Raw genomic sequence first — 25,978 nt, forward strand, 5'->3', positions numbered from 1 at the left:
CAGATTCTGTAAACATTAAAAGTTACATCCATTAGGTCAGAGAAAAGTCACTATTAGTTTTATAGGCAAATTAATGGATTAGCAATATTTAAACTGAAAATCTCCGTACCCAAGAGGGCGACAATAACGGACCTCAATGACTACTGCTCCATGGCACTGGCCTCCAACATTATGAAATGCTTTGAGCGTCTGTTGATGGAATGTATCAAAGCACACCTCCCAAAGAAGCTGGAACCATTTCATTTTGCCTACAGAAGAAACTGTTCCACAGACGATGCCATAGCCTTGCCGTTTCACTCCATCCTGGCCCACCTGGAGAACGACGCCTCATACACCAGGTTGTTGTTCATTGACTTCAGCTCGGTATTTAGTACGGTCATTTCTCAGAGGCCGGTGGAGAAGCTATCGTAGCTGGGACTCAACACCCTTCTGTGTAACTCGATCCTGGAATTCCTAACGTAAAGACCACAACTGTCCAGGTTGGTAACGGAATATCGAGCACCATCACAGAGGGCGCTGGTGCACTTCTGGGCTGTGTGCTTAGCCTGCTCTTATTTTCATGCTACTGACCCATGACTACATTGTCTCAACAATTCCAACAGTGTCATCAAGTTTGCAGATGATACAACAGTAATTTGCCTCATGAGCAACAATAATGAGTCAGACTATGGAGAAAAGGTGCAAAACCTCATGAAATGGTGCTGCAGTAACCCTAGAACCATAAAACACTACAGCACAGAAACAGGCCCATTCAGCCCATCCAGTCTGTGCTGAACCTTTTCTCTTTGTCTAGTCCCACTGACCTGCACCCAGTCCATTGCCCTCCATATCTCTCCCATCCATGTACCTATCCAAGTTCTTCTTAAATGTTAAAATTGAGCCCGCATTCACCACCTCAGCTAGCAGCTCATTCCACAGTCTTTCTCTGTGAAGAAGTTTACCCCTTTTGTTTCCCCTAAAGTTTTCCCCTTTCACCCTTAACCCTTAAAAATCTATCTACATTTACTCTGTGTATCCCCCTCATAATTTTAAATACCTTCATCAAATCTCCCTTCATTCTTCTATGCTCCAAGGAATAAAGACCTAACCTAACATAACATAACATAACAATTACAGCACGGAAACAGGACATTAGGCCCTTCTAGTCCGCACTGAACCAAACATTCCTCTCTAGTCTCACCTCCCTGCACAATGACCATAACCCTCCACCTTCTTCTCATCCATATACCTGTCCAGCTTTTTCTTAAATAATAAAATTGACTCTGCCGCCACTATTTCTCCCGGAAGCTCATTCCACACCACTACCACTCTCTGAGTAAAGAAGTTCCCCCTCATGTTAACTCTAAACCTCTGCCCCTTAACTCTTAACTCATGTCCTCTTGTTTCAATCTCTCCTACTCTTAGTCTATCCACATCCACTCTGTCTATCCCTTTCATAATCTTAAATACCTCTATCAAATCCCCTCTCAACCTTCTACGCTCCAAAGAATAAAGACCTAATCTGCCCAATCTCTCCCTGTACTCTAGATGCTTAAACCCAGGTAACATTCTGGTAAATCTTCTCTGCACTCTCTCCACTCTGTTTATATCCTTCCTATAATTAGGTGACCAGAACTGCACACAGAACTCTAAATTAGGCCGCACCAACGTCTTATACAATCTCAACATCACTTCCCAACTCCTATATTCCATGCAATGATTGATAAAGGCCAGCATACTAAAAGCCTTCTTCACCACCCTATTCACATGAGTTTCTACCTTCAGGGAACGATGTACCGTTACTCCTAAATCCTTCTGCTCTACTGTATTCATCAATGCTCTCCCATTTACTACGTGTGTCCTATTCTGATTCTTACCAAAATGAAGCTGTTTAACCTTTTGCTGTAACTCAGTTGTTGAAGTCCAGGCAACATCCTTGTAAATCTTCTCTGCTCTCTGATATCTTTCCTGTAGCTAGATGACCAAAACTGCACTCAATTGTCTAAATTTGGCCTCACCAATGTCTTATACAACTTTATCATAACATCCCAACTCCGATTCTAAATACTTTGATTTATGAAACTAAAAGGCCAAAAGCTCTCATTTTTCAACCCTATCCACCTGTGACACCACTTTCCGGGAATTATGTATCTGTATTCTCAGGTCCCCCTATTCTACTGCCTCCTCAGTGCCCTACTATTCACTGTGTATGTCCTTTCTTGGTTCGTCCTTCCAAAATTCAACACCTCACACTTATCTGCATTAAATTCCATTTATTAATTTTCAGCCTATTCTTCCATCTGGTCCAGAACCTCCTGCAAGCTTTGAAAACTTTCTTTGCTGTCCACAATGCCTCCAAACTTAGTGGCATTTCCAAATGTACTGATCCAATTTACTACGTTATCATCCAGATCATTGATACAGAAGACAAACAACAATGGTTCCAGCACCAATCCCTGAGGCACACAACTAGTCACAGGCCTCCAGTTTGAGAAGCAATCATCCACCACTACTCTCTGGCATCTCCTCTTCAGCCATTGTCACATCTAGTTCACTACTTCACCATGAATACCTAGTGTCTGAACCTTCCTGACTAACCTCACATGAGGGACCTTATTAAAAGCCTTACTAAAGTCTAAGTAGACAATATCTACAGCTTTTCCTTCATCAACTTTCCTGCTAACCTCCTTGAAAAACTCTATAAGAATGGAGAATGACCTACCATACACAAAGCCATGTTAACTATCCCTAATCAATTTCTGGCTAACGAGATTATATATCCGATCTCTAAGAAAACCTTTCAACAATTTGCCTACAACTAATGACAGGCTTACCAGCCTATAATTTCCAGGGTTATTTTTGGAGCCTCTTTTAAACGACGGAAGAACATGAGCTATCCTCAAATCCTCTGGCACCACACCCATGGCTAAGGAAATTTTAAATATTTCTTCCAGAGCCCGTTAAATATCTGCACTACCCTCCCTCAAGGTCCGAGGGAATATTTTGTCATGCCTTGGGGATTTATCCACCCTTCTTTGCTTTAATACAGCAAGCACCTCCTCCTCTTTAATCTGTATATGTTCCATGACCTCACTGCTTGTTTTCCTTACTTCCCACGACTTTGTGCCTGTTTCTTGAGTAAATACTGATGAAAAAAAAAACATTTAAGATCTCCCCCATTTCTTTTGGCTTCATACAAACCTGACCACTCTGATCTTCAATGGGACCAATTTTGTTTTTACTATCTTTTTGCTCTTAAACCCTGAACACATACGACAAACTCCAAGCCATCCAGCCCTTTTACTTTATGGGAGTCCCAGTCAATATGTGGAAAATTAAAATCCCCTACTATCATTCTGCAGCTGTCTGTTATCTAGACAGATTTGCTCCTCCAATTCTCACTGACTATTGGGCGGTCTATAATACAATCCCATTCATCATCTCTACCTTTATAGCCTCAGTAGACAAGCCCTCTGGTCTGTCCTGCCTGAGCGCAGCTGCAATATTTTCTCTGACAAGTAATGCCACTCCTCCCTGTTTTATTCACCTGTTCTATAACATCTAATGCGATGGAATCCCAGAACATTGAACTGCCAGTCCTGCTCCTCCTTAACCAAGTTTCACTAATGGCCACAATGTCATAATTCCACGTGCCAATCCACAATCTAAACTCATCTGCCTTTCCTACAATACTTCTTGCATTGAAATAGATGCACCTGAGAACATTTCCACCACGTACAACCCTTTGACTTCTAATGGTGCAAACAATTCCCCATCTCCACTCTGTTTCCCATCCCCCTACAAATCTAGTTTAAACCCACCGGAGCAGCACTAGCAAACCTACCCACAAAGATATTAGTTATAGATGCAAACCGTCCCATCAGAACAGGTCCCACCTTCCCAATAATTCAGAAACCTGAAGTCTTCCCTCCTGCACCATGCCTTTAGCCAAGCATTTTCCACCTATTTCTAACCTCACTCGCATATGGCACGGGCAGCAATCCTGAGATCACAACCCTGGAAGTCCTGTCGTTCAACCTAGCACCTAACTCTGAACTCTCCTTGCAGGACCTCCTCACCCTTCCCACCCATGTCATTGGCCCCTTTATCGACCATGATATCTGGCTGCTCACCCTCCCTCCTGAGAATGACATGAACTCAATCTGAGATATCTCGGACCTAGGCACCAGGGAGTCAACATACCATTGGGATGCTCAATCTCTTCCACAGAACCTTTCTGTCCCTCTAACTATGGAATCCCATATCACTACAGCTCACTTCTTCTCCTCCCTTTCCTTCTTTGCCACTGGACCAGACTCCGTGCCAAAGACCTGATCATTGTGGCTTATTCCTGGTAGGTCGTTTCCTCCCCCTCCCCCCAACCACAGAATCCAAAATGGTTTGCTTGTTATTGAGTGGAATGGCCACAGGGGTGTCCTGCTCTACCTGCCTGATCCCTTTTCCTCTCCTGTCTATCACCCATCTACCCTCCTCCTGCCTCCTAGGTGTGATAACACCCTCTGCCTCCTGAATTATTTGGAGTTTATTCAACTCTAACTCCAATTCCTTAACTTGGCTTGTTAGGATCGGCAGCTGGATGTAAGTCATTCAGATGAAACAAATTGTCAGGGATACTTCTGGCTTCCCTGATGATCCAAATTTTGCAAGAGGAGCATTCTCTTGCCTAGTTGCAATTCCCACTGTTTATGGCAAGAAGAACAAAATATATATCTAAAACCTGCCCTGTGCCTACCTGCTAAATCATTTTTGTTTCTTGAAACGGGTGGACCTTTCTTACTTCAACTCCTACTATCACTCACCTCTTACCTGTCGTCACCGAAGCCTGTTGAGCAAAAGCCTTTCCACTCTGACTCTGCCCACTCTGACAATGACTTCACCCTCAACCTGAGTCTCAATGTGGACAAGATAAAGGAGATTATCCTGTACTTCTGGAGGTCCAGGAATGACCATGCTCCACTATACATCAACAACTCTGTCATAGAGACAGTTGAGAGCACCAAATTCCTTGGAGTTCACTTAACTAATGACCTATCGTGGGCATTTAACATCTCACTTGTCAGGAAGGTGCAACAGCATCTGCAATTCTTGAGAAGACTGAAGCAGGCAAGGCTACTGCCCATCAAATTATAGGAGCTCTATAGCTCTATTGAGAGTATCTTGGCTGGCTGCATCACAGTGTGGTAAGTTGGCTGCAGAAAAATGGATCGGAGGTCAATAAGAGTGGCAGAGAGGATCACTGGAGTCTCCCTCCACCATCCCAACCCAACCCCCCACCCCACTGACATGATCTACTGGGATCACTGTCTGAAGAGAGTGTGCAAAATAATTGAGAAACCCTTCCACCCTGCACACAGCATCTTTCAACAGCTCCCACTTGGGAAGAGATACAGGAGAATCAGAGCCAGTTTCTTCCCACAGGCAGTGAGAATGCTGAACGACCAAAGGAACTGTTCACACTAATTGTCTGAGACTCATTTATACAAAGTAATATCTATCTATCTATTTATTTTCATAGATAAATTATTTGTCCTGCATATGTATTATTGATCTGTATGTGTGTTATGTCTGGTTGTGTGTGTCTGCATGTTTTGCACTGAGGACCAGAGAACACTGTTTTGTGAGGTTGTACTATCAGATGACAATAAACTTGACTTGATGAATCTCCACCAGCTATTCTCTCCATTTTCTCTCAACATCATCTTCTGCATTAAACTCCCAAAGATGATATTTTGACTCTATTTTTCCCTTTTTCCAAATGAGGCTCCACATCTCCCATTAAGAACAATAAACATAAATTATAGCAAATTTAAGCTTCATGTCTCGTTTCAGGATGCAATCAGTGCCATCTTCTCCTTCCTTCTCCTCTCTTACTCCCTGGCTGATGGGACACTCTGGCAGTGGTTGAGATTAATCCATGGTCCTATTTTCTTTATCTTGACTGCAGTGAATGTCAATTTGCCTGGGTTGTTTCCACTTCCACTTAGATTTCTTCACGCCCACCCAGTATCCGGGGTTCATTAGTAGCTTGGTCTTCCAATGTGGGTCCTTGTGCTCCCTGTACCTGAAAAGAAGCAGATCTGATTTCCAGTGCTAGTCCTTTCAAGCATCTTCCCAGTTCTTCTTCCAACACTTTATTGCTTCTCAGCTTAGTCATTAGCATTGACTTCACCCTTCGATTAGAGTGGAACCCCATTCTAATGCGATGGTTTGGTACAAAAATCGGATCACGAGATAAGCGGGGTTGTACTAAATCAGGGTCACAAAAACAGCATTTTCAAAAATATAAAGAACGCATGTACAATACCCGTATTTGCAATCATCTTTTTTATTTCTTACAATCACAATTTTATTTCTTGAAAAAAAGCATTCGAGTGTTTGTTGCCTGAACGCAGCATGTTGCTGGCAGTGAGCATAATCCAAAATGGAGGATCTTTATGTGGTCCATATCCTGGGTCTCCAGTCAATGTAGGCTAGCCTTGAGGTACTCAATAGCTTCATGCACTTTCAGGGATGGGGTGGAGACTCCTCACTGTCATCCTCCTGTGATTCAGGAACCAATGCTATACTAACATTATGGATGATCTCAGAGTTCGTCAGATGCTCATATGGCAGGCATTCGTCATCGGCAGAGCACCACTGGTGAAAATCCTTTGCTAATTTGAAATAGCCTCTGTGCTTCAGTCACCTCTTCAGCTGTGAAGCCGTGGAATTCTTACTCATCATCATCATATTTATATTCCTTGGTGGATTTTCATGATGAAAAGGATGGACCCAGACCCTCCCCCAGCATTTTTCCAGACGAGGAGCTGACTGCTGCCCAGCCCTTCCCACCCAAGTGGCAAACGTCTTTAATGTTCACTCTTTTCAGATAGTCTTCCAGTGTTGTTGATTCGTCTACAATTCGACGAATTAATTCATGCCAGTAATTCCGCTTGAACACGGAAATGATCCCCTGATCTAGGGGCTGGATATTAGATGTGTTCTTTGGGAGGTAAGAAACTCAATCTTTCCGTTGCAGCTTAATAGGATGACAGCTGGCGGGTGGGCAGGGCAGTTGTCAAGCAAAAGACAGGCTTTGGGTTCTAGTTTTTGCTTATACGGACAGCAGGGACAAAAGTTGTGTCAAACTAATCCTCACACTGGTAATCTAAGCATTGCTGCTATGCATGTACTCAAAACAGTAACGACTTCATGTTGACATGGTGGAACAGCGGGGCAAGCGAAATTTGCCAATCATGAGTGGTTTTAACTTACATGACATGTTCCAGTCTTGTTAGCACAAAACAACAATGTCACTCGGTCTTTGCGTAGTTTGAATCCCTCACATCGATGGGTGTCATCTTTGCTAGACAGTGTGCAGTCTGGGATCATCTTATAGCAGAAGCCTGTTTCATCACAGTTGTACACTTGTTATTCAATGTAGCCACCTCCTTCAAAGAGAGTATTTTGTTTTGTTGGGAATTTGCTGGCAGCGGCACTGTAAGTTGAGCAAATTTCTCCAGACACTAACAGTTGAGAAATCCCATGACGGTGTTTAAACTGGTCAAGCCATCCATTGCTATATTTGAACTGAGAGGTTTTTTCATTGATCAGCTGGTCAAAATTCTCAGCTTGAGGTTTGAGAATAGGCATGGAAATTGGAAGGCCTTCTGAACATGCTTGAACAAACCACTTGTACAGAGAGTCATCGAGGCTGACATCTTTGGCTGTCTTCATGCGTTTGGCCTTTAGACCTGCTTCCTTCTTAACTTTCCAAAGCGACGCGCATAACTTATCTTACCGAGATTTCCAGCCATGAAGTGTTGATTTAGGTGTGCCGAGGCCATGTGCAACTTGGGTTTAATTTTTATTCTTGATCACATCAAGTGTGTGAAACTTATCTTTCACTGAAAAAGATTTTCATCTTCTAACAGAGTGTTCCGTTTTGATCTGAAAACATTTCAATTACGGAAAGAGGAAAAAAAAGGGGTCCACTGGCTGATCGCGTTATATCTGGGTTCGCATTAATCGGGGTTCCACTGTATATCTTTGCACTTTGCCAGCTGATTGTGGAATTATTGTAATTCCCATAACCTTACACAATGCTCATTTGCAAAATGAGACCCATTATTGCTATTCAAAATCTGTCACGTTCCAAACCTTGGGAAATTTTCTTTCGCAAGTACTTTTTCTACTGTTTTGGCATCTGTATATGTGATGGGCAATGCTTCAACTCACTTTGAGAACCTGTCAATTACTATTAATCAGTCGTGTTTTCCTTCCATGCGGTCGACCATATGTACATCATCCAATACTAAGCGAGAAATAGATCCACCGGTGATGGTATGGAACTTGGTGTGGTTTGAATTCTTTTCTTTGTTTCCTGACAAATTTGGTATCTTGAGATTGTATTTTTAAATTTTGGTATAAACTAATGGTTCCAAATTTGATTTGTCATCTCCCCCTTTGTAGAGTGGCTCACTCTTTGAGCTGCTGTGCAAATTTCCTATATTAATGAGATCGGCGCCACAATTTTCCTAGTCATAATTTGTCCACACCTTGCTTTCGCAATATTGTTTCTCATTAATTGGTGTGGCCTGTTGTGCTTCAATCAAATCCTGTAGAGGGACCTCTTTTATTCATAACAATGCTACTTGATTTGCCCGAGGCCTGTACTCCTACCAGTTACCAAATCTCTTGGCTATGGTATTTGCGCCTTGTCTGCACGATCATTGCAAATGGACACTGGATCAGTGTCTCATGTACGTGCTGTGCATTTTACTACTGCCAATTTGGATGGTAGCTTCATGGCCTCAAGCAATTCTATAATATCATGCATGTTTCCAACAGGGTTTCCTCCTACAATGGGGAAGTCTCTCCTAACCCAAACCCTATCCCAATCCCCTCTCCCCTTCCCCTGGAATACATGGAATTGGTGTAGATATTGGGTGCATGCTCTTCACACAGTCTGCATGCCTCTGCAAATGCTTAGCGTTGCCTGGGTTGAATGATTTTTCTTCAACAATCCAGTAATCACAGATGCTTGTTTGTTCAATTGCAATTCTGGCCTTTCTCATCTCTGTTCCCAGAAAGTTATCCTGGGAGAAGAAGGCCGCTATTGGACTAGTTAAGAGGAGATTTCAGAATGAGTTTCCCCTTCCCCTTTCAGAATGAGTTTCCCCCTCCCCCCCCCAGTTACTGTGAGAGACGTTGACTGCAAAGGTGAAAGGGTGGGTGGAGGGAGAGTTAGACAGCATGCTAAACAAGTGAGATTGATTGAATTCAAGAGATTAAATAACGTTTGCCTCCAAATGAAGTCCCTTCAGAAATAACGAATGGAGAATCACCAATGCCCAACTCCCCTATCTGTTTGTCATGTACTGATTGTCGCCATTACCACGGTTACCACAAGTAGTTTCCGCCGCCACACTGGGTTTGGTACCCACCCGACTAGCCATCACCCCCTCCTTAGTTGTACTGGTTGTTTTCCTCTTGCTCTCCCAGTAACTGGTACCTCTCCTTCGATTACTCTGATTACCACTGCCACCTCCTGTCATATTGGAATCCCCTACCCAGATCTCCCTGCTGTTGATGCTCTTGCCCTTCATAGCCTGCAGTGTGGGTTTCGGGTTGTCGAAAGTGATAACATTAAAAACTGTGCTAATTATCTGTCCTGTGTTTTTTAAAGGGACAAACCCTGTAATCTGCCTGTCCTTGGTTAACGTTAGCTTCCTTGTTGCAAAGAGCTTGAAAAATATGAATGAAAATTTTAGTAATTGTCCTGAGTTCTCATCAAATGTGCAGTTACATCTGTTGGAAAGGTTCTTATTTACTGTTTCCACACTGGATTTCCATGCTGGACTAAATTCTCTCCTCTGGCCAGTGACATGGACTTCCTCTTGTCTACGTTTTCCACATTTCATTGTCTCTCCTGGAGCATGTGCTACATGTGCTCAGCAGGGGTTACAGATTCTTTGTTCCAAGTGTCATTTATTCTGACGACTACAATTGGTTGGCATGTTTATTTCTTATTTCTCACTAATTCTTATTTACCAGCCCGAACTTACAACTGATACCACGAGGTCCCTTAAATACAAAAATGACTATTTCCTGTTTACTCTTGTACTTTTCTCCATTTTTTTCCTTCTCTTTATATTATTTTTTTTCAAGGTTAACTCAGTGGCATAACGGTTCTGGGGAGGATATCTCCTGGCTCACAGCTTCTACACGGCCCAAGTTTTGCCTCTCTTCTGAGTCTAGTTCAATGACGGGCACAGCCCATTATGATGGTCTACAGGTCACTGTTCACCTAATTTTCTGATTAAACTTTTATTCTCTGATTTTCTGATTCTTTACTTGTTCTCTTATTCTTCACATTTTACTTCACATATTATCCCACTTTTCATGCTTCAAACACATTAAATTTTAAAGTATGCCTCTCAACTCCACTCCTCATTTTCAAATTCTAAATTATACCCTCACCCATGGGTGTCCGTATTTGCATGGGACCGCATCCAGAAGAGCCAGACCATATGAAGCCTCCTTCTCAGACTTATGGAAAAGGTGTCAGTTTACCTTATCTTAATTTGGCCAATTATCTACTGGAGGAACGCCACAGTTTGACAGCTTCCTTCCACAGTCTCGCCGAGATATTTGACTCCTGGCTGGCTTGCCAAATTTGTGGAGGATTGGTGTCAGTCCTCGATCCATATTCTTCAGTGAGATCCTAATCAGCAGTTTACTGAGGAAAGAAGGAATCAGACTTTTCTTTAGTCAATTCCCTTTATTCTGATTACTCTATTAAACTCCCGTCTAAATAGTTTTAATTGCGACTCGATGAGACGTGAACTCACCTCCCTTATAACACAATAGGACTCAAACCAACTATAGTATAATTAATTACTTCGTCTCTATGCTCAGTGGGACTTGAACCGAACCTTCCTCTACTTACTTCAATCCTATTTTCCTGTAATCCAGTGGTTCTCAACCTTTTTTCTTCCCACTCACATACCACTTTAAGTATTTTCTATGTCATAGGTGTTCTGTGATTAGTAAGGGATTGCTTAAGGTGGAATGTGGATGGAAAGCAAAAGTTTGAAAACCACTGTTTTAATTGTACGTAATTGACTCATTATGTGCACGGTTTCATAACTCCAAAGGAATTGAGCCAATGACAATTTTTTTCTGACAGTTTATGTTATATTTTATATTGTTTATAGATATGTTTTATAGGAGATAAATTGTGGTAGGTTTTTTTTTAGTTTAGGTCACATACAGATACAAACACTTCCAAACAGATCTCATTTAAAATGCTGGAGCTCTGCTCAAGCCAGATAGTTCAGGCTCCCAGTGCCTTTGCACAAGCTTTGAAGAATGCCTATAAGGACTTCACAAGTAGGTGTTAACTGGACATGCTGTGGAGTAATGGATTATTGTTTTGGAAAGCATCAGATGAACGAACTCAGAAGATTAGGTCCGGAGCTGCAGTCTGTCTGAGCACAGTTGGCTGTTCTAAGAGGGTCATGTGGTTTTCTCTGAGAGAGAGAGAGAGAGAGAGAGAGAGAGAGAGAGGGAGAAATTCAGTTCTACAGTTCAGCAGCAGCAGCTGGGACTGGAACAGGACAAGCTTGTGGAAAACCCCATTTGGAAGATGGGTTGTGAGTTCTCTCTCTCTGAAAACCGACAAGAATCTTCCTGAGCAATAACCATTTACCGTTCAAGCACCAAAGCCTGATGAAATTCATAAATGTTAAATTCTGTGCACAGTAGAAGAATTGCCTCCAACCAGTGAACTTGGAGGAGTGAGAAGTGAGATTGGACTGTGAATCAACGAATTTTTCAGAACTTACACACACATTATATACACGTACGCTTAGAATTAGAAGGGGGTTAAGTTAGGTTTAGTTAAGTTAATAGTAGTAAGTTAGATCCTATTTTCATGTTTGAAGATAATTAAAAGCAATTTTTGTTTAAGTAACCATTTGTCATGGTGAATTTCTATTGCTGCTGGGGTCCTCTGGGCTCATAACATTTTCTCAAGCAAGATATTTCAGTAGCAATTGGGTCTAGAGCAGTGGTTCGCAACCTTTTTTTCCCACTCACATACTACCTTAAATAATTCCTTACTAATCACAGAGCACTGATGGCATAGGGATTACTTAAAATGGTATGTGAGTGGAAAGAAAAAGGTTGAGAAGCACTGCTGTAATCAATACATGGTGGGATTTGAAGCCATCTTTTTCTGCTAGATCCTTTGTGGATCTCATCAAGGTAATCCAGGTCAGGCAGGAGCTGGAGGCTACACCATACCTAGGATAACAGAGAGAGACCAAGGTACTGACTCCTGAGTCTGGCATTGGCTACTCATTTCTGCGACTCTTATTTTGAGACCCTGCTTGTAGCTCCATATGTTAAAGTTTCATGTCTTTCAACCTTGGACCACAACATTAGTATTGCAAAACTCGAGAATTCAGTTCAAACATTGATGTCGACGTTGTGCCGACCCATATATTCTCTAAAAATATTCTAAACCCTCCCTACACTGTAACCCTCCATTTTTCTTTCATCCATGTGCCTAATGCCCTTTTTATACAGAGGATTCAAGCCAGGTATTATCTGCTTTCGAATGCTTTGCCTACCTATGTGAACACATTGGAGGGGGATTGGGGGTGGGGGGTATGAACTGACCCAGCTTTTATCTGCCAAGGAAGGTAGGGTCAGAGGTGAAGCGGGGCCAGTGTAAAAGGGTGCGCTGTCTTGCCGGGTTGAAACGGGAAGGGAATATGATGTCATGATGATGTCTTTTGCATGTGACATAAGTGTAGGAGTTTTAAAATTAACCGATATCAACAACAGCAACGGACTTGGCAACGATCAGGATATATTCAGTTCTCACCATGTTTTGAAACTGGGGAGATAACAAAGTCTGTGAGGTCCTAATACTCAGGGCACAGGACAAAATAAATTGCCACTTAATGGGCACGGTGAAAGATGTCCTGATTTTCAAAAAGCTGGCCACTCAACTTAGGGTCTACAGCTTTCAATGGCAAAGCCCAGGTAATAACAAAGTTGAAAAATCTCCACAAAAAATAGCAGAGGGTGTCTGGACTGTCCCTTTTTTGACCTGTGCCATTCCATCTGGAGGTCAAGCCACTCTGCCAACCTGGTTGCTCTTCAGAGCATCATGGAGGATCTAGCTTCTCCCGAGACTATTCCTGCTGCATCTCCTGCCGTCAGTAGCAGTGCTGATGCAGGAGACATTAGTGGCTTAGAGACAGACACGACGAGTAGAAGTGATCAAGTTGCGCCTCACGATCAGCCAGGTAAAAATTATTTTTGGTTCATGATTATTTATTTCACATCTTTCTCATGTGAAGGTTTTTGCCCATAAGGACCCATTATGTTGTTTATTCTCTAGAAAGCCAGCCGCAGCCAAAAAAAGCAGAAACTAACTAAGGTGCAGGTCGTCACAATGACGATAAAGGATGGACTACTGTCAATGGACAATGAGGATGCGGAGAGGGATGGCCTTCAATTGGAAAGGCGGAGGGAGCAATAAGAGTTGATGCGGAGAGATGTGCAAGAGGCAGCGAATGTGGCACAGGGGTGTGCTGATAGACAAGAATGCTTTGGGCACCATGCTCCAAGACGAATGAGGAATCAAGCCTCACTTCTGTGAGGTCTGATTTCACTCACGGTTGCTCTTTACAACAGTGCCTTGCTCCCTCTCCACAGCACCAAACTCCTGCAGTCCAGTACCGCACTCATGCATCCCAGAGGCACTATTACTGTTCCCCACCACATGACAAAAACACTCTCGTTCAAACGGATGAAGCATATGGGTCATTTAATCCACCTTCCTCCTCCTCTTTCCACCAGCTGCTGGAATGATTTAAAATGAATCCACACTGAGTTGTGCCTTACCACTTTTGAACATCGTAATAGGTTGTCTTCATAATTTGGACAATCGTAAATAGTCATTTGCAGTTGTATTTGCACTCTTTATTGTTCTTTACATGTTTTATGTGCACTAAAAAATTCTGACATGTGCCATAAACACTTACTAAAAGATGTTATTTGTTGTCTTAAACAGCTTAAGTTTACAGATTGGACATAATCAGTTTACAGAATTAGTTTACGGAATAGGCTTAATTTCTTCACGGATAGCCTTGTGACTGTGTGCTTGTGTACCCAGATAAGCAACTTGTTCAGGCTCAGGGAGATTGGATAGCTCATTGTTCCACTCTGGCAAGAAGTGTTCCTTGTTGAGTTCACATATATTGTGCAGAATACAACAGGCAACAACAATGTCTGATACAAAAGTGGTACAAATATCAAGTCTCTTGGCCAGGCACCTCCAGAGACTTTTGAGACATCCAGAAGCATTTTCAACCACATCCTCGCCTTACATAAATGGTAGTTAAAGCTTCGCTGCCATTGATCAACTGCATGGTGGTTGGTGAACCCCTTCATCAGCCACTTCCTGAGGGAGTAAGCTGGGTAAGCTTAGATGCACAGGGATTTCCACTCTATTAACAGTTCTGGATTTCTGTGGGCAAAGCAATGTAGATTTATGCAACCTCTGAAATCACAATCAATCAGTTCACTAATGTTTTCTAGAGCCTGCTTTACAATGACAGGATAGAACTAGACCCTTGAACTTGTCATAAGTTTCATTTGAAGTCGAGTCAGTCAACCATTCCTTCAGTTTAACATATAAACATTTAATTGTCATTACATCCTATATGGTTACGTGTGATGATAAAAAACATACTTTATTGCATAATCCACACATACTGTACAGTGGGATATATAAATTTACTTCATGTGGGAAGAGGTACCCAGCCTTTCTATAGATGGGTGGGTTGGCTAAAACTCGAGCGTCATGTGTGTGGCCAAGTGAACCCACATACACATCTGTGAAGCTGGAAAAACAAAGGAATGAGTGTATAGATTGACATATGAAACAGATTACACATTCACTATTTAACTGTAACTCAGGACAAGATTCTTACCAGTAGCAGTACTCATCAACAGCTTGAAGAACAATTGAGTACCACCCTTTCCGATTGTAGTAGGCTTGTGCTTCATCATACAGGGTTGGGGCAATGATAGGAATACATTTGCCATTGATGGCACCAGGACAGATTGGATATCCCCATTCTGCAAATCCATCCATTGTCTCCTGAAGATGTGCACCACTTGACAGTTTGACATAACACTTAGAAAGAACTCTCCTCAGTACAACTGATGGATTGATATTCACATGGGGTAGCATACTACAACAAAGCAATGGAGAGTCTAAGCCGAGGTTCCAGAGACTGTTGCCTGTTTGTTATCTTATGCCTCAGGTGAGGCTTATTGAATTCAAAAACAAAGTCATAAGTGTTCCAAGACTTACAATAGTGACTGCCACACATCTGCATCAAAATTGTTGAGGACATTACACCAGAATACGGGTCTGTGTGGTCTCTCTCTCTCTCTCTCTGCTCTACATTCTTCTATGAGATACTAGCACAAATTGACTTAGAAGAATCGACGTTCCATCTACGGTGTCTAAGGTCTATGCACTTTTCTGCCTCATGTTGAACCCTGCTTCTCTTTAAATTCTCTTCAAACATTTTTCTGATCGCATGAACTCGTGCACATGATTGTGACATCGCATGCTTCATAAAGTTGATTACGATGCGCAGACGATTTACTTGCATTCTAAGATTGCAAAAATGTACACAACTAACAATACGTACCTGCTGTTCAACCGCCATTATTGTGTACAAAGCAATGTCACTTCCCAGTGTGTATGTTTTACATCACACTAAATGCTACACATCCTTCCTCTTTTGCTCTGGGAAGTCAGCTTGATATATAAAAGGACTCACCGACCCAGCATTTCTTCTGTTCTGTTTGAGCAAGCAAGCCGGCTTCTAGAGACGGATTGTGTATATGGCAATAACACGGCTTTTCAGTGTAAAAAGGGTTCATGAGTCTCCTAAATGTCCCTGAGGTTTCAGCCTCCACCATCATCCCTGGCAAAACATTCTTGGTACCCACAACTCTGTTCAAAATTAAAACTTACCCTGATGTCTCCCTTAAACTTCCCTCCCTTCATTTTGTACATATGTCCTCTGGTGTTGCTATTCCTGCCCTGGGAAAAAGGCACTGGCTGTCCACCCTGTCTATACATTTCAGAATCTTGTAGACCTCTATTAAATCACCACTCATCCTTCTTCACTCCGAAGAGAAAAGTCCCAGCTCTGCTAACCTTCATAAGACTTATTTTCCTATCATGAGGTGACCAGAACTAAACACAATACTCTTAAGTATGGTCGCACCAGAGATTTGTAGAGTTGGAATATGATCTCTCAACTCCTGAACTTAATTCCCCTATTAATGAAGCTCAACAACCCATAAGCCTTCTTAGAGGGATGTATGGATTTGGCTCCCAAGGTCCCTCTGATCATCTACATTTCTCAGTAACCGACCATTAACCCTGTATTCAGCCTTCTGGTTAGTCCTTCCAAAATGCATCACCTTGCACTTATCCGGATTAAACACCATCTGCCAGTTTTCCGCCCAACTCTGCATCCTGTCTATATCCTTTGTAACATACGACAACCTTCAGCACCATCCACAACTCCTTCAACCTTCATATCATCCGCAAACCGACTGACCCATTCTTCCGTTTCTTCATCTAGGACTAGGTCATTTATAAAGATGTCAAAGAATAGGGATCCCAGAACAGATCCTTGCAGAATTCCATTAGTCACTGGCATCTAGGCAGAATACTTTCTTTTCACTAATACTCTCTGCTTTCTACATACAAGCCAATTTTATATCCACACAGCCAAGGTTCCATGGATCCCATGCCTCATGACTTTCTGAACAAGTCTCTCATAGGGGACTTTGTCAAATGCTTACTAAAATCTATATAGACCATATCTACTTCCCTATCTTAATGTTTTTAAGAAGTTCCAACACTTTCTATTCCTTAATCTCAACATAGATCAGTACACAAACATGTTCTATTCTGACCTCATCCTGATCCAGGACCTTTTCTCTTGTGAATGCTGATGTAAAGTATTCATTTAGGCCCTCCTCAACCTCCTCCACCTCTAGAACATGTTGCATCCTTTATCCTTTAGTGGTCCTACTTTCATTCTCGTCATCCTTCTGTTCTTCACATATGCATAGAACGCCTTGGGATTCTCTTTAATCCAACATGCCAAGGCTTTCTCATCCCCCCTTCAATCTCTCCCAAGTCCTTTTCTTGAGCTTGTTCCTGGCTACCATATACTCATGGGTCCTTCCTGTTTCCAGCTTACTATATCTAATGTATGCTTACTTCTTCCTCTTGACTAGCTGCCTCACCTCTTTTGTCAACCACAGTTCCCTTTTCCTACCATCTGTTTCCTGTCCCCTTGGGACAAACCTATCCTGAACCCAACACAAGTTGTCTCTAAATTTCCTGCACATTAGTTTTGTTCTTTCACCTTTGAACATCGGTTTCAAATTCACTCTCGCAAGTTCCTGCCTCATACCATTGTAAGTAACCCTTCCCCAATTAAACTCATTCCCATTTTGTCTGCTTTTATCTTTATCCATAGCCATGCTAAAGCTCAGAGTTGTGCTCAGAGAGTTAACACAGGGTGCGCTGCTATCAAGCAGTTGGTCCTGCAGTAAGTGATTCTGGCAACCGCCCAGATTCTTCTGCTTATATACTGTTCTCTATGACTTCTCTGTTCTTTTTCTTTAGCTTGATCCTAGCCTGTGGTTGAGCTGGTTTCTGTTCTTATCTCCTTCTTACTCAAGCACCAGCATCTGAAATCATTAGCTTTGATCGTCCCTTGGTTTACAACTCTTTTGGTCAGCCCTCGAGGGATATCACAGTTCTTCTTATTTTGAACTCTTGCTGATCTAAGATATGATACCACTATTTGGAACCTGGTACATTAATCACACATAGTTTGACACTTTTCCATTGCACCCAAGATTAGCACACACAACACATGGACATCCTGTTTTTATATCAAAGAGGAACATTGCCCTGGACATTAGCTTGCAACTAACTCTTTATATTCCATCACCTGGGCATTATTCTTGTGAGTCACATGATCATGGAATTTGAGCTAATGGAAATTTACTAGCGAGGCTGGGATTGCTAGGAAACACATGTCATGGGGACCCTTACCTCCCTAAAGTATTTACAACCTGGTCAGAATTCTTTCACAATGCAGCAAGGTACATGTGGACATTAACTGAAATTGATCAATCGACATCATTCAACACAAGGCAGGTCCTTACTTCCACACGAGAAGTACATTTGGAGGCATAGAATCATAGCGGTCTATTGATTAAACATGGTTCTTGGATAAATAATGCTTGTTGGCAATCCATTGTCATTTATTCAGTAATTCCTCAAGTAACCTGAAATTATTACATTATACAGAAATATCATCATTTAATTGTGTGGAGATTTAATGTTTTGAAAGCTGCAGCTATGAAAAATCAGTTAACAATAAATTCATATTGAGCTTTGCTTTGCAGGCTTTGAATCAGTGAAAATGAAACTCAGAGTTAACATTTAACAATGCAACATTTAATCAACTTGACAAGCAGAATAGAACAAACTTATCTATGGTATTACAAGTGCATCCAATCCATAGATTTTATCCTAGCATCAAGAGCCAAATGGACTAATGTTTTATTTCAGAGACTCATGTTTTGTTTGTCATTTTTGTGCAATGGGGTCTAATTTACTATGGAAATAAATCAGAGTTTGATCTTGCTATGGAGTTGTTATATACCGTAATGTGTAGAAAAAGGACCCTGAAGACTTAAAAAAAAAGATTTTTCATCATTGAGGGCTTAAAAAAAAGCAAAGATGAATGTCCTTGCTGGTTGTCACTGAAATTGTCTGGAAAAAAGTGGATTTTAACAAGGGCATTTCTCAATAGTTAGTGCTGCACACATCAGATAATATTTAACTGATATTTGATATACTTTATTATTATTTAACAGCTCACTGAGGATCTACACAATACACCGATGAACAGTGAGATGAGAGAGCTGGTGAAACTGCTATCACAGCCACATCTCAAGGTGAGTATATGTTATTTGTATGAGTGTGTTGCCAAGGTAATCTTTTAAGAAAATGTTGGTCCTGCAGGTCATTGGACCCAAGGTTTGCGAAGTAAAATCTGAATCAGATGCACAAATGGAGTTTTGACCTCTCAGATTGTCATAGGCTTATAAAGTTTCAGAAAAAAAATCTGTGCATTTAAAGCATTGGATCTGACATTAAAAATGTTTTTAAAAAATTCTGCGAGTTGGGGAAATGCTGCTGAAATGTTTAATTTATTAGTTTGCCATCACTACACATTTTTAATTCAAATAATCTATTTAGACAGTAAAGATTTTGTAATTAATGTATGGGAAATTCACATTTTACATTTGAAAATGCGGAACAATATCTGTGGAAGAGGAATAGAATTAACATTTTATGTTTTTTTAATTTTTAATTTTTCACACTATGAACCATACTGACCAAAATACATACAGACATATTTCTCTTGAATATATAGTGTCATTTTCTCCCATTTTCCCCCCTCCCTTCCCTCCCTCCCTCTCCCCCCCTTCCCATTCATTCAAAGTTCAATCTCTAACATTTTATGTTGAAGAAGTATCGACACTTAACGTGATTATTAACTTAGCTTTTCTTTCCACAGCTGCCGTCTGACTTGGGTGTATGTTGCATTTTCTGTTTCTATGACAGATTTTTACCAGCTGCAAATGTTTTCAATGTAAATGTGATGGTATGCAATTAGCCACCTGCCTATGATATTGGGAATATCATGGAATATTTGGAATATGTCTGATTCAACCTTTGTTCAGAGATACTCTTTTCTTTCTGAGCCGATCATAAAAATGGGATTGGGAGCAATAAATGCGGGCAGCTACTAACTGGAGAGACAGTCAGCATGACCAATTGCCACGAGCAAACTGGGGTTTTTCATTTGCAATTGAGTAATGAATGTAATTTGACTGAGAACCAAATAGCAAGAATAATTTATTCCAGTGGTCACTTGTATCTAACACTGCTGCAGGTAACAACCTGCTTCAATCCAATTGCCAATCGTGTCTCTCTGAAGTTTGCATATTAACTCTGTGACCATGTGTATTTTTTCCATGGACACATGTTCCTTCACATGCAGATCCATAGATCAGTTGGCTGTTGAAAGTTTCCACTTATGCAGTGGTTCTCAACCTTTTTCTTTCCACTCACATAGGTATGTGGGTGGAAAGAAAAAGTTTGAAAACCACTGTTTTAACCTAATTGACTGGTTATGTGCCCGGTTTCATAACTCCAAAAGGAATGGGCCAATGACAATTTTTCTCAAGCAAAATATTTCAGTAACAATTGGATCTAGAGCAGTGATTCTCAACCTTCCTTTCTCATTCACATACCACCTTATGCAATCCCTTACTAATCACAGAGCACCGATAGCATAGGGATTACTTAAAGTGGTATGTGAGTGGAAAGAAAAAGGTTGAGAACCTAATGTATAGGTGATTGGCAGCTTCTGAAGCAAGATGTTGGGAATATGCAGAGAATAAAGTGGGATGAATATACAAATTCATTCTTCAGATTTATAGTCAGAGTACATACATGACATCACATACAACCCTGAGATTCTTTTTTTTCCCTGCGGGTGAGGCAGATTTACCCCTCATTGGTGGTGCAAAAATAAAACTGTACACAACGTACAGATGTAAACTGTGACAGATTATGTTATATTTTATGTTATGTTTTTGAAGGAGATAGATTGTGGGGTTATTGGATAGGTCACAAACAGATACAAACACTTCAAAACAGATCCCATTTAAAATGCAAGAGCTCTGTTCAAACCAGAAATTCCAGGCTCAGTGCCTTTGTAAGGACAATGGAAAACTACTTTGCTGAAGGACTTCAGAAGTAAGTGTTAATTGGACATGCTGTGGATTATTGTTTTAAAAGTGACAGGTGAACAGTGCCACAATCTGTCTGGTGGCAGTTTGGTGTTCTAGGAAGATCATGTGGTTTTGCAAACAAAGAGAGAGACAAACAAGTTTTCTCTAAGAGAGAAAGAGTGAGTGAGAATGAATTCAGTTCTACACTTCAGCAGCAGCAGCTGGGACTGGAACAGGACAAGCTGGCAAGCTTGTGGAAAAACCCCTTTTTGAAGACAGGTTGTGAGTTCTGAGTTCTGCCTGTTCAAAGCCCTTGTGGTCCACACAAGAGGAGATGGCTGACTGTATGGTGTTTCATCTGAGATAAGGGAAACTGAAAAGGAACTCTGTGGTGACCTGGAAAACCCTGACGGGGAAAGTTTCTTCAGCAAGACACTGAAGTGGCTGATCGGAAGAAATTAGTTTGTGTGTCTCCAACGAGCAACTAATCATTCTCTGAAAACTGATAAGAACCTTCCTGAGTGGTAACCATTTACATTTCAAGCATCAAAGCTTGGCGAAGATTCATAAATGTTAAATTCTGAACATAGTATAAGAATTTGGAGGAGTGAGAAGTGAGATTGAACTGTGAATCAAAGAACTTTTCTGAACTTATACACACGTTAGAACACATGGGCTTTGAATTAGAAGGGAGTTAAGTTCATTGTAATAAGTTAAAGTTTGATCCTGCTTTTATGTTTAAAGAAAAATAAAAGTAACTTTAGTTTAAGTAACCATTTGTCTTGGTGAATTTCTATTGCTGCTGGGTTTTGGGGTCCTTTGGGCGTAAAAAAATCAATAAAGTGCACAAGTCAGAGTCCTTAAATGAGACCCTGATTGAGTTTGTTGTTGAGGATTCTGATGGTGGAGGGTAGTAGCTGTTGTTGAACCTGATGATGTGAGTCTTGTGGCACCTCTACCTCTTACCTTATTGCAGCAGCAAGAACAGAGCATGTGCTGAGTGGTACAGGTCCTTGATGATTGCTGCTGCTCTCTGACAGCAACGTTCCCTGTAAATGTTCTCGATAGTTGGGAGGGTTATGCCTGTGATGTCCTGGGCTATGTCCACTACCATTTGGAGGGTTTTACGCTCAGGTGTATTGGTGTCCCCATAAAAGACAGTGATGCAGCCAGTCAACACACTTTCCACCACACATCTGCAGAAATTTGCCGAGGTTCTGGTGTCATACCAAACCTTCACCAACTCTTAAGTAGAGATGCTGATGCGCTTTCTTTATGATGCCATTAGTGTATTAGGTCTAGGAAAGATTCTGCAAGATAGTGACTCCCAAGAACTTAAATTTGCTCACCCTCTCCACCTCTAATTCTCCAATGATCACTGGGTTATATACCTAGGTCATATTCCTGAAGTCAACAATCAGCTCCTTGGATTTGGTAACATTGAATGCAAGGTTGTTGTCGGTGCATCATTCAGCAAAGTTTTCAATCTGCTGTAGTTCTTTCCACCGCACTAATAATAACTTTCTGGAGTAGTCAAGAATTGACATTACATGAGCATTATAGTTTTCCATAGCTTCCATTGTGTTGGTTGGTTCGTTGACATTTGTTGATGTAAACTCTTAGCACATTTCTGATGTTCTTGTACAGTAGTTGTAGATTAGGAAGATTTTTTAATTTCACTGGTTCACTGGTTCTTTTCAGACTTCATGTTCTCGTTTTCAATCAGCGTGTAGCATAATTGTATTTATTTCCAAATTTTCTTGTAAAAAAAATGCAAATCGTTGCAGTTGAGCAATCATACTACTTCCAGACTACACCATTTTAATCAGCATAATGGTAAATGAGCTTTAATTGTTGTAGGGCATAATTCTCTCAATAAATAGATCTAAAATAATAAGTAGGACTTGTACTGGCTTTTAAAATGAAGATGAAGTGAAATTTCTGCTCATTCACTGACCTCATTTTTATTTCAATGTTTACACAAAACTGCTGGAGAAACTCAGCAAGTCATGCAGCATTCTTTATGTAGCAAAGATAAAGATACATACCCAATTTTTGGACCTGAGACCTTCATCAAGGTATAAGCTAACAGCAGGTAGGTGTCTAAATAAAATGGTATGGGGGAGGAGCAAGGAGGCAAGCACAAGGCTACAAGCAAGAGGCCCTTTGTGGATATGGGTTGGAGGGCACAAGAGAAAAAGGCTGATTGGGGCAGGGGATAGCTCTCTGAATGTAGAGGGTGTGGGTGGTGGATTGTGTGGGAGGAATAGAGGATTGGGGAAGTCTGGGGGTGGGGTAATTCAGAGATTGGTGGACCTCCCCTACCTTCCATTTTCATGTTCTGACCTCCCCAACTCTCCACCTCCCCCACTGACTTCCCCAAATCTACATTCCATCCCTGCTCCCAAACATCTCCATTCAGTAAGCTATCCCCTCCCCCATCTTGCAACCTCTGGCTCCGTCTGAAGAGCATTCATTGACAAAGTCCTGATGTCTGAGGTGGGTGGCTGGAATGTCAGTGTGGAGGCTTAGAGGACAGCAATGCGGCCTAAGCAACCAGTGTAGAGGCCAGTGCACCCCAGCCTGGGGTCGGGACAATCAACATGGAGCTGTGGCGACCGAGATGGAGCCTAGGGTTTGTCACTGGGTGATATTGGCAGACGTGCTCGAGGGGATGCCTCACCAAGGTTATGGAGCAGGACTGTGGACTGTTTGCGGGGCCAGGACTTCTCCATGCTGGTGGCACTCTTAAGGGGCCACATTATAGGATTGGTGGCAATGTGGGTGCATTTGGGGCACAGAGGTACCTATATTTTAACCCCAGGCACTAGAGAACATGAACAGAGAGACTCATTACTCGAGCTACTGAGGGCCTCTGTGGTCCTTTAACCCTATGGTGCTGGTGATGGTTTCTAGAAGTATTGGTGGCACAGATTTTTCGTTATTTTATATAATTGCAACTGAATATTTTATGTATAACATATTTAGTTTAGCTTGTAATTTAAGTAATTTTACATAAGGTTTTGAGTGTAAAGTCTAAATTGTGTTTAGTCTAAAGTGTCTTGATATGTTTTACCCTAATGATGCACCAGGCTCCAAAAGTTTTTTTTTAACTGCTGCTCATTATAATTGCCACTGCTTTAAGAAATGATAATAAGCTTCGAATTTGTATTGATTCTTTTTACCTCAAATAAAAGTCTTAGCCTTGCTTTTGTCATGGTTGTCTAGGGAGCTGCAACGATCGCCCAGATAGTTTGGGCTTGTAGGGCACGGGACTGAGTCAGCCGCGCCAGTGTTTATGCAGCTCATCGCCGCCTAAGGGTTTCTCCATTACTCTTCCGCGAGATGACTCTCTTGTCCAGTGTCTAGTCTTTTGTGTTTGTTGATTTTGTGCTTTGTGTATTCTTTTATTAATTGGTGTACAGCACTTTGGAGCAACATTCTGTTGTGTTAAATGCTATATAAATAAATATTCAATTCAATTCAGATCATTTGGATGAATGGCTACACTTGCTGGTGAGGAACTGATGACTTCCTAACTCCGTACTTGAGAGTACATTGTTGTGGCAAAAAAAATCTTATCCCATCTCACCAGGCAAGAGACTTATTCCATGAACTTCACTCAGACTTCTCCCAGCTGGCCTTTTCCTCTTGCAACTGTTCCTCGGTTGAACTATCTCATGATTTGAACTTCTAGACTATTATGCATTTATAAATGTTGCAGATATGGAGCTGTATGGTCTTGCTCTCCTGTCTACACACTAAGCCATATTCTCAGAAATACGCATGAGCAGACTTCCCAAAGCATACTGGCCAGTAAATGCCAACCATTTAATTGATAAAGAACAAATATACTGGAATGATACAATTATACAATTGTATAAAGTTTACAAGAAGGATGTCAGTGAACAGAAAATCAGAAAGTTAGTAGTAAAGATTGATTGATCATTTACTATATGTTTCTAAACAGTTGCTGATAAAATTAAATAATGAGATTTGATTGTGGTGAGTAGTTTAATTACATATATTCAAAACTTGAGAGCTTCAAGGCAGTGAAAGGGATGTTGTTTTGATATTTTAAATAGTTAAAATTTATAAATTTAGATAGAGTATGCAACCCATTAACAGGGCCTTCTGGCCCACAAGCCCATGCTATCTAAATATCCCAATTAACCTACAACCCCAGTACATTTTTTTGAAGGTTGGGAAGAAACCAGAGTACCCAGAGGAAACCCCTGCAGACACGGAGAGAATGTACAGACAGCACCGGATTTGAACCCAGGTCACTTGAGTTGTAATAGTGTTGCTAACCATTGCCTTCCATAGGTAGCCCAGATTTTCTGGAATATTCCTTGTAAGCTGAAAGGTACCAAGTATACTGTAATCTGTTATCAGGAATATAGCATTCGAAAGATAGGAAATATTGCAATATAATTAGATATCATTGCATTTTTAAAGGACATTAGTGTTTTGACAAACTATTGGACTTAATTCATGAGACAGATTAATTAAGGGGCAAATGGCTCATGAAATTTGTTTTGATATTTGCAAGTGCTTCCTTCAGTCCCTTTATGAGAGTCTGCAACACAAATTTTGGTGTGGATTTTTTAGAGATACAAAACAATGATCATGTTCATGGTTACAGTGTATCTCAATGGTCAATCCTTCCAATAGCCAATACTTGCAGATTAGAGAAGTACACGTTCACGATACATTCAGTGAAATTGGATGTTATTGCAATGTGGACATTGTGCAAACTTCATATTACTTAGCAAAGTTATATGGGATACTGAACTTTCGATACATTAAACTTTATTTTTTTTCACTTTTTAAACTTTTATGTAAACTTCTTCGTAGCCTATATCACACACAATTTAACAAAGAGGATCATCCACATCACTGTTCTCATCTTCCTCATGGTGTTCCACTGGAAGAGTTTCAGATCGATTAACCTCCATTGATGAACTGTCACCCTGTGATGGCTGAAGGCCCTGGCTGAGGACCTTCTTGGGGAGGAGTTGGCTTCTTCAGGAATAATGTCCAGTGTTGTTTG

At 41.2% G+C, this 25,978-nt stretch overlaps 1 protein-coding gene across 17 annotated transcripts in view; it reads left to right on the forward strand.

Annotated features, from left to right (window-relative positions):
• mpp7a (MAGUK p55 scaffold protein 7a) overlaps positions 1–25,978 on the forward strand; it is a 584,207-nt gene that overhangs the window by 370,935 nt on the left and 187,294 nt on the right. For all 17 annotated transcript variants that reach the window (XR_011350171.1, XM_069914534.1, XM_069914533.1 and 14 more), the window contains one exon: positions 18,997–19,077. Coding sequence is in view for 16 of the 17 variants with exons in the window: in XM_069914534.1 (XP_069770635.1) it covers positions 18,997–19,077 (81 nt within the window). In the remaining variant the exon portion in view is untranslated. The remainder of the gene's footprint in view (positions 1–18,996; positions 19,078–25,978) is intronic.

This window comes from Narcine bancroftii, chromosome 1, assembly GCF_036971445.1.
Source record: "Narcine bancroftii isolate sNarBan1 chromosome 1, sNarBan1.hap1, whole genome shotgun sequence".
Lineage (NCBI taxonomy): Eukaryota > Metazoa > Chordata > Chondrichthyes > Torpediniformes > Narcinidae > Narcine > Narcine bancroftii.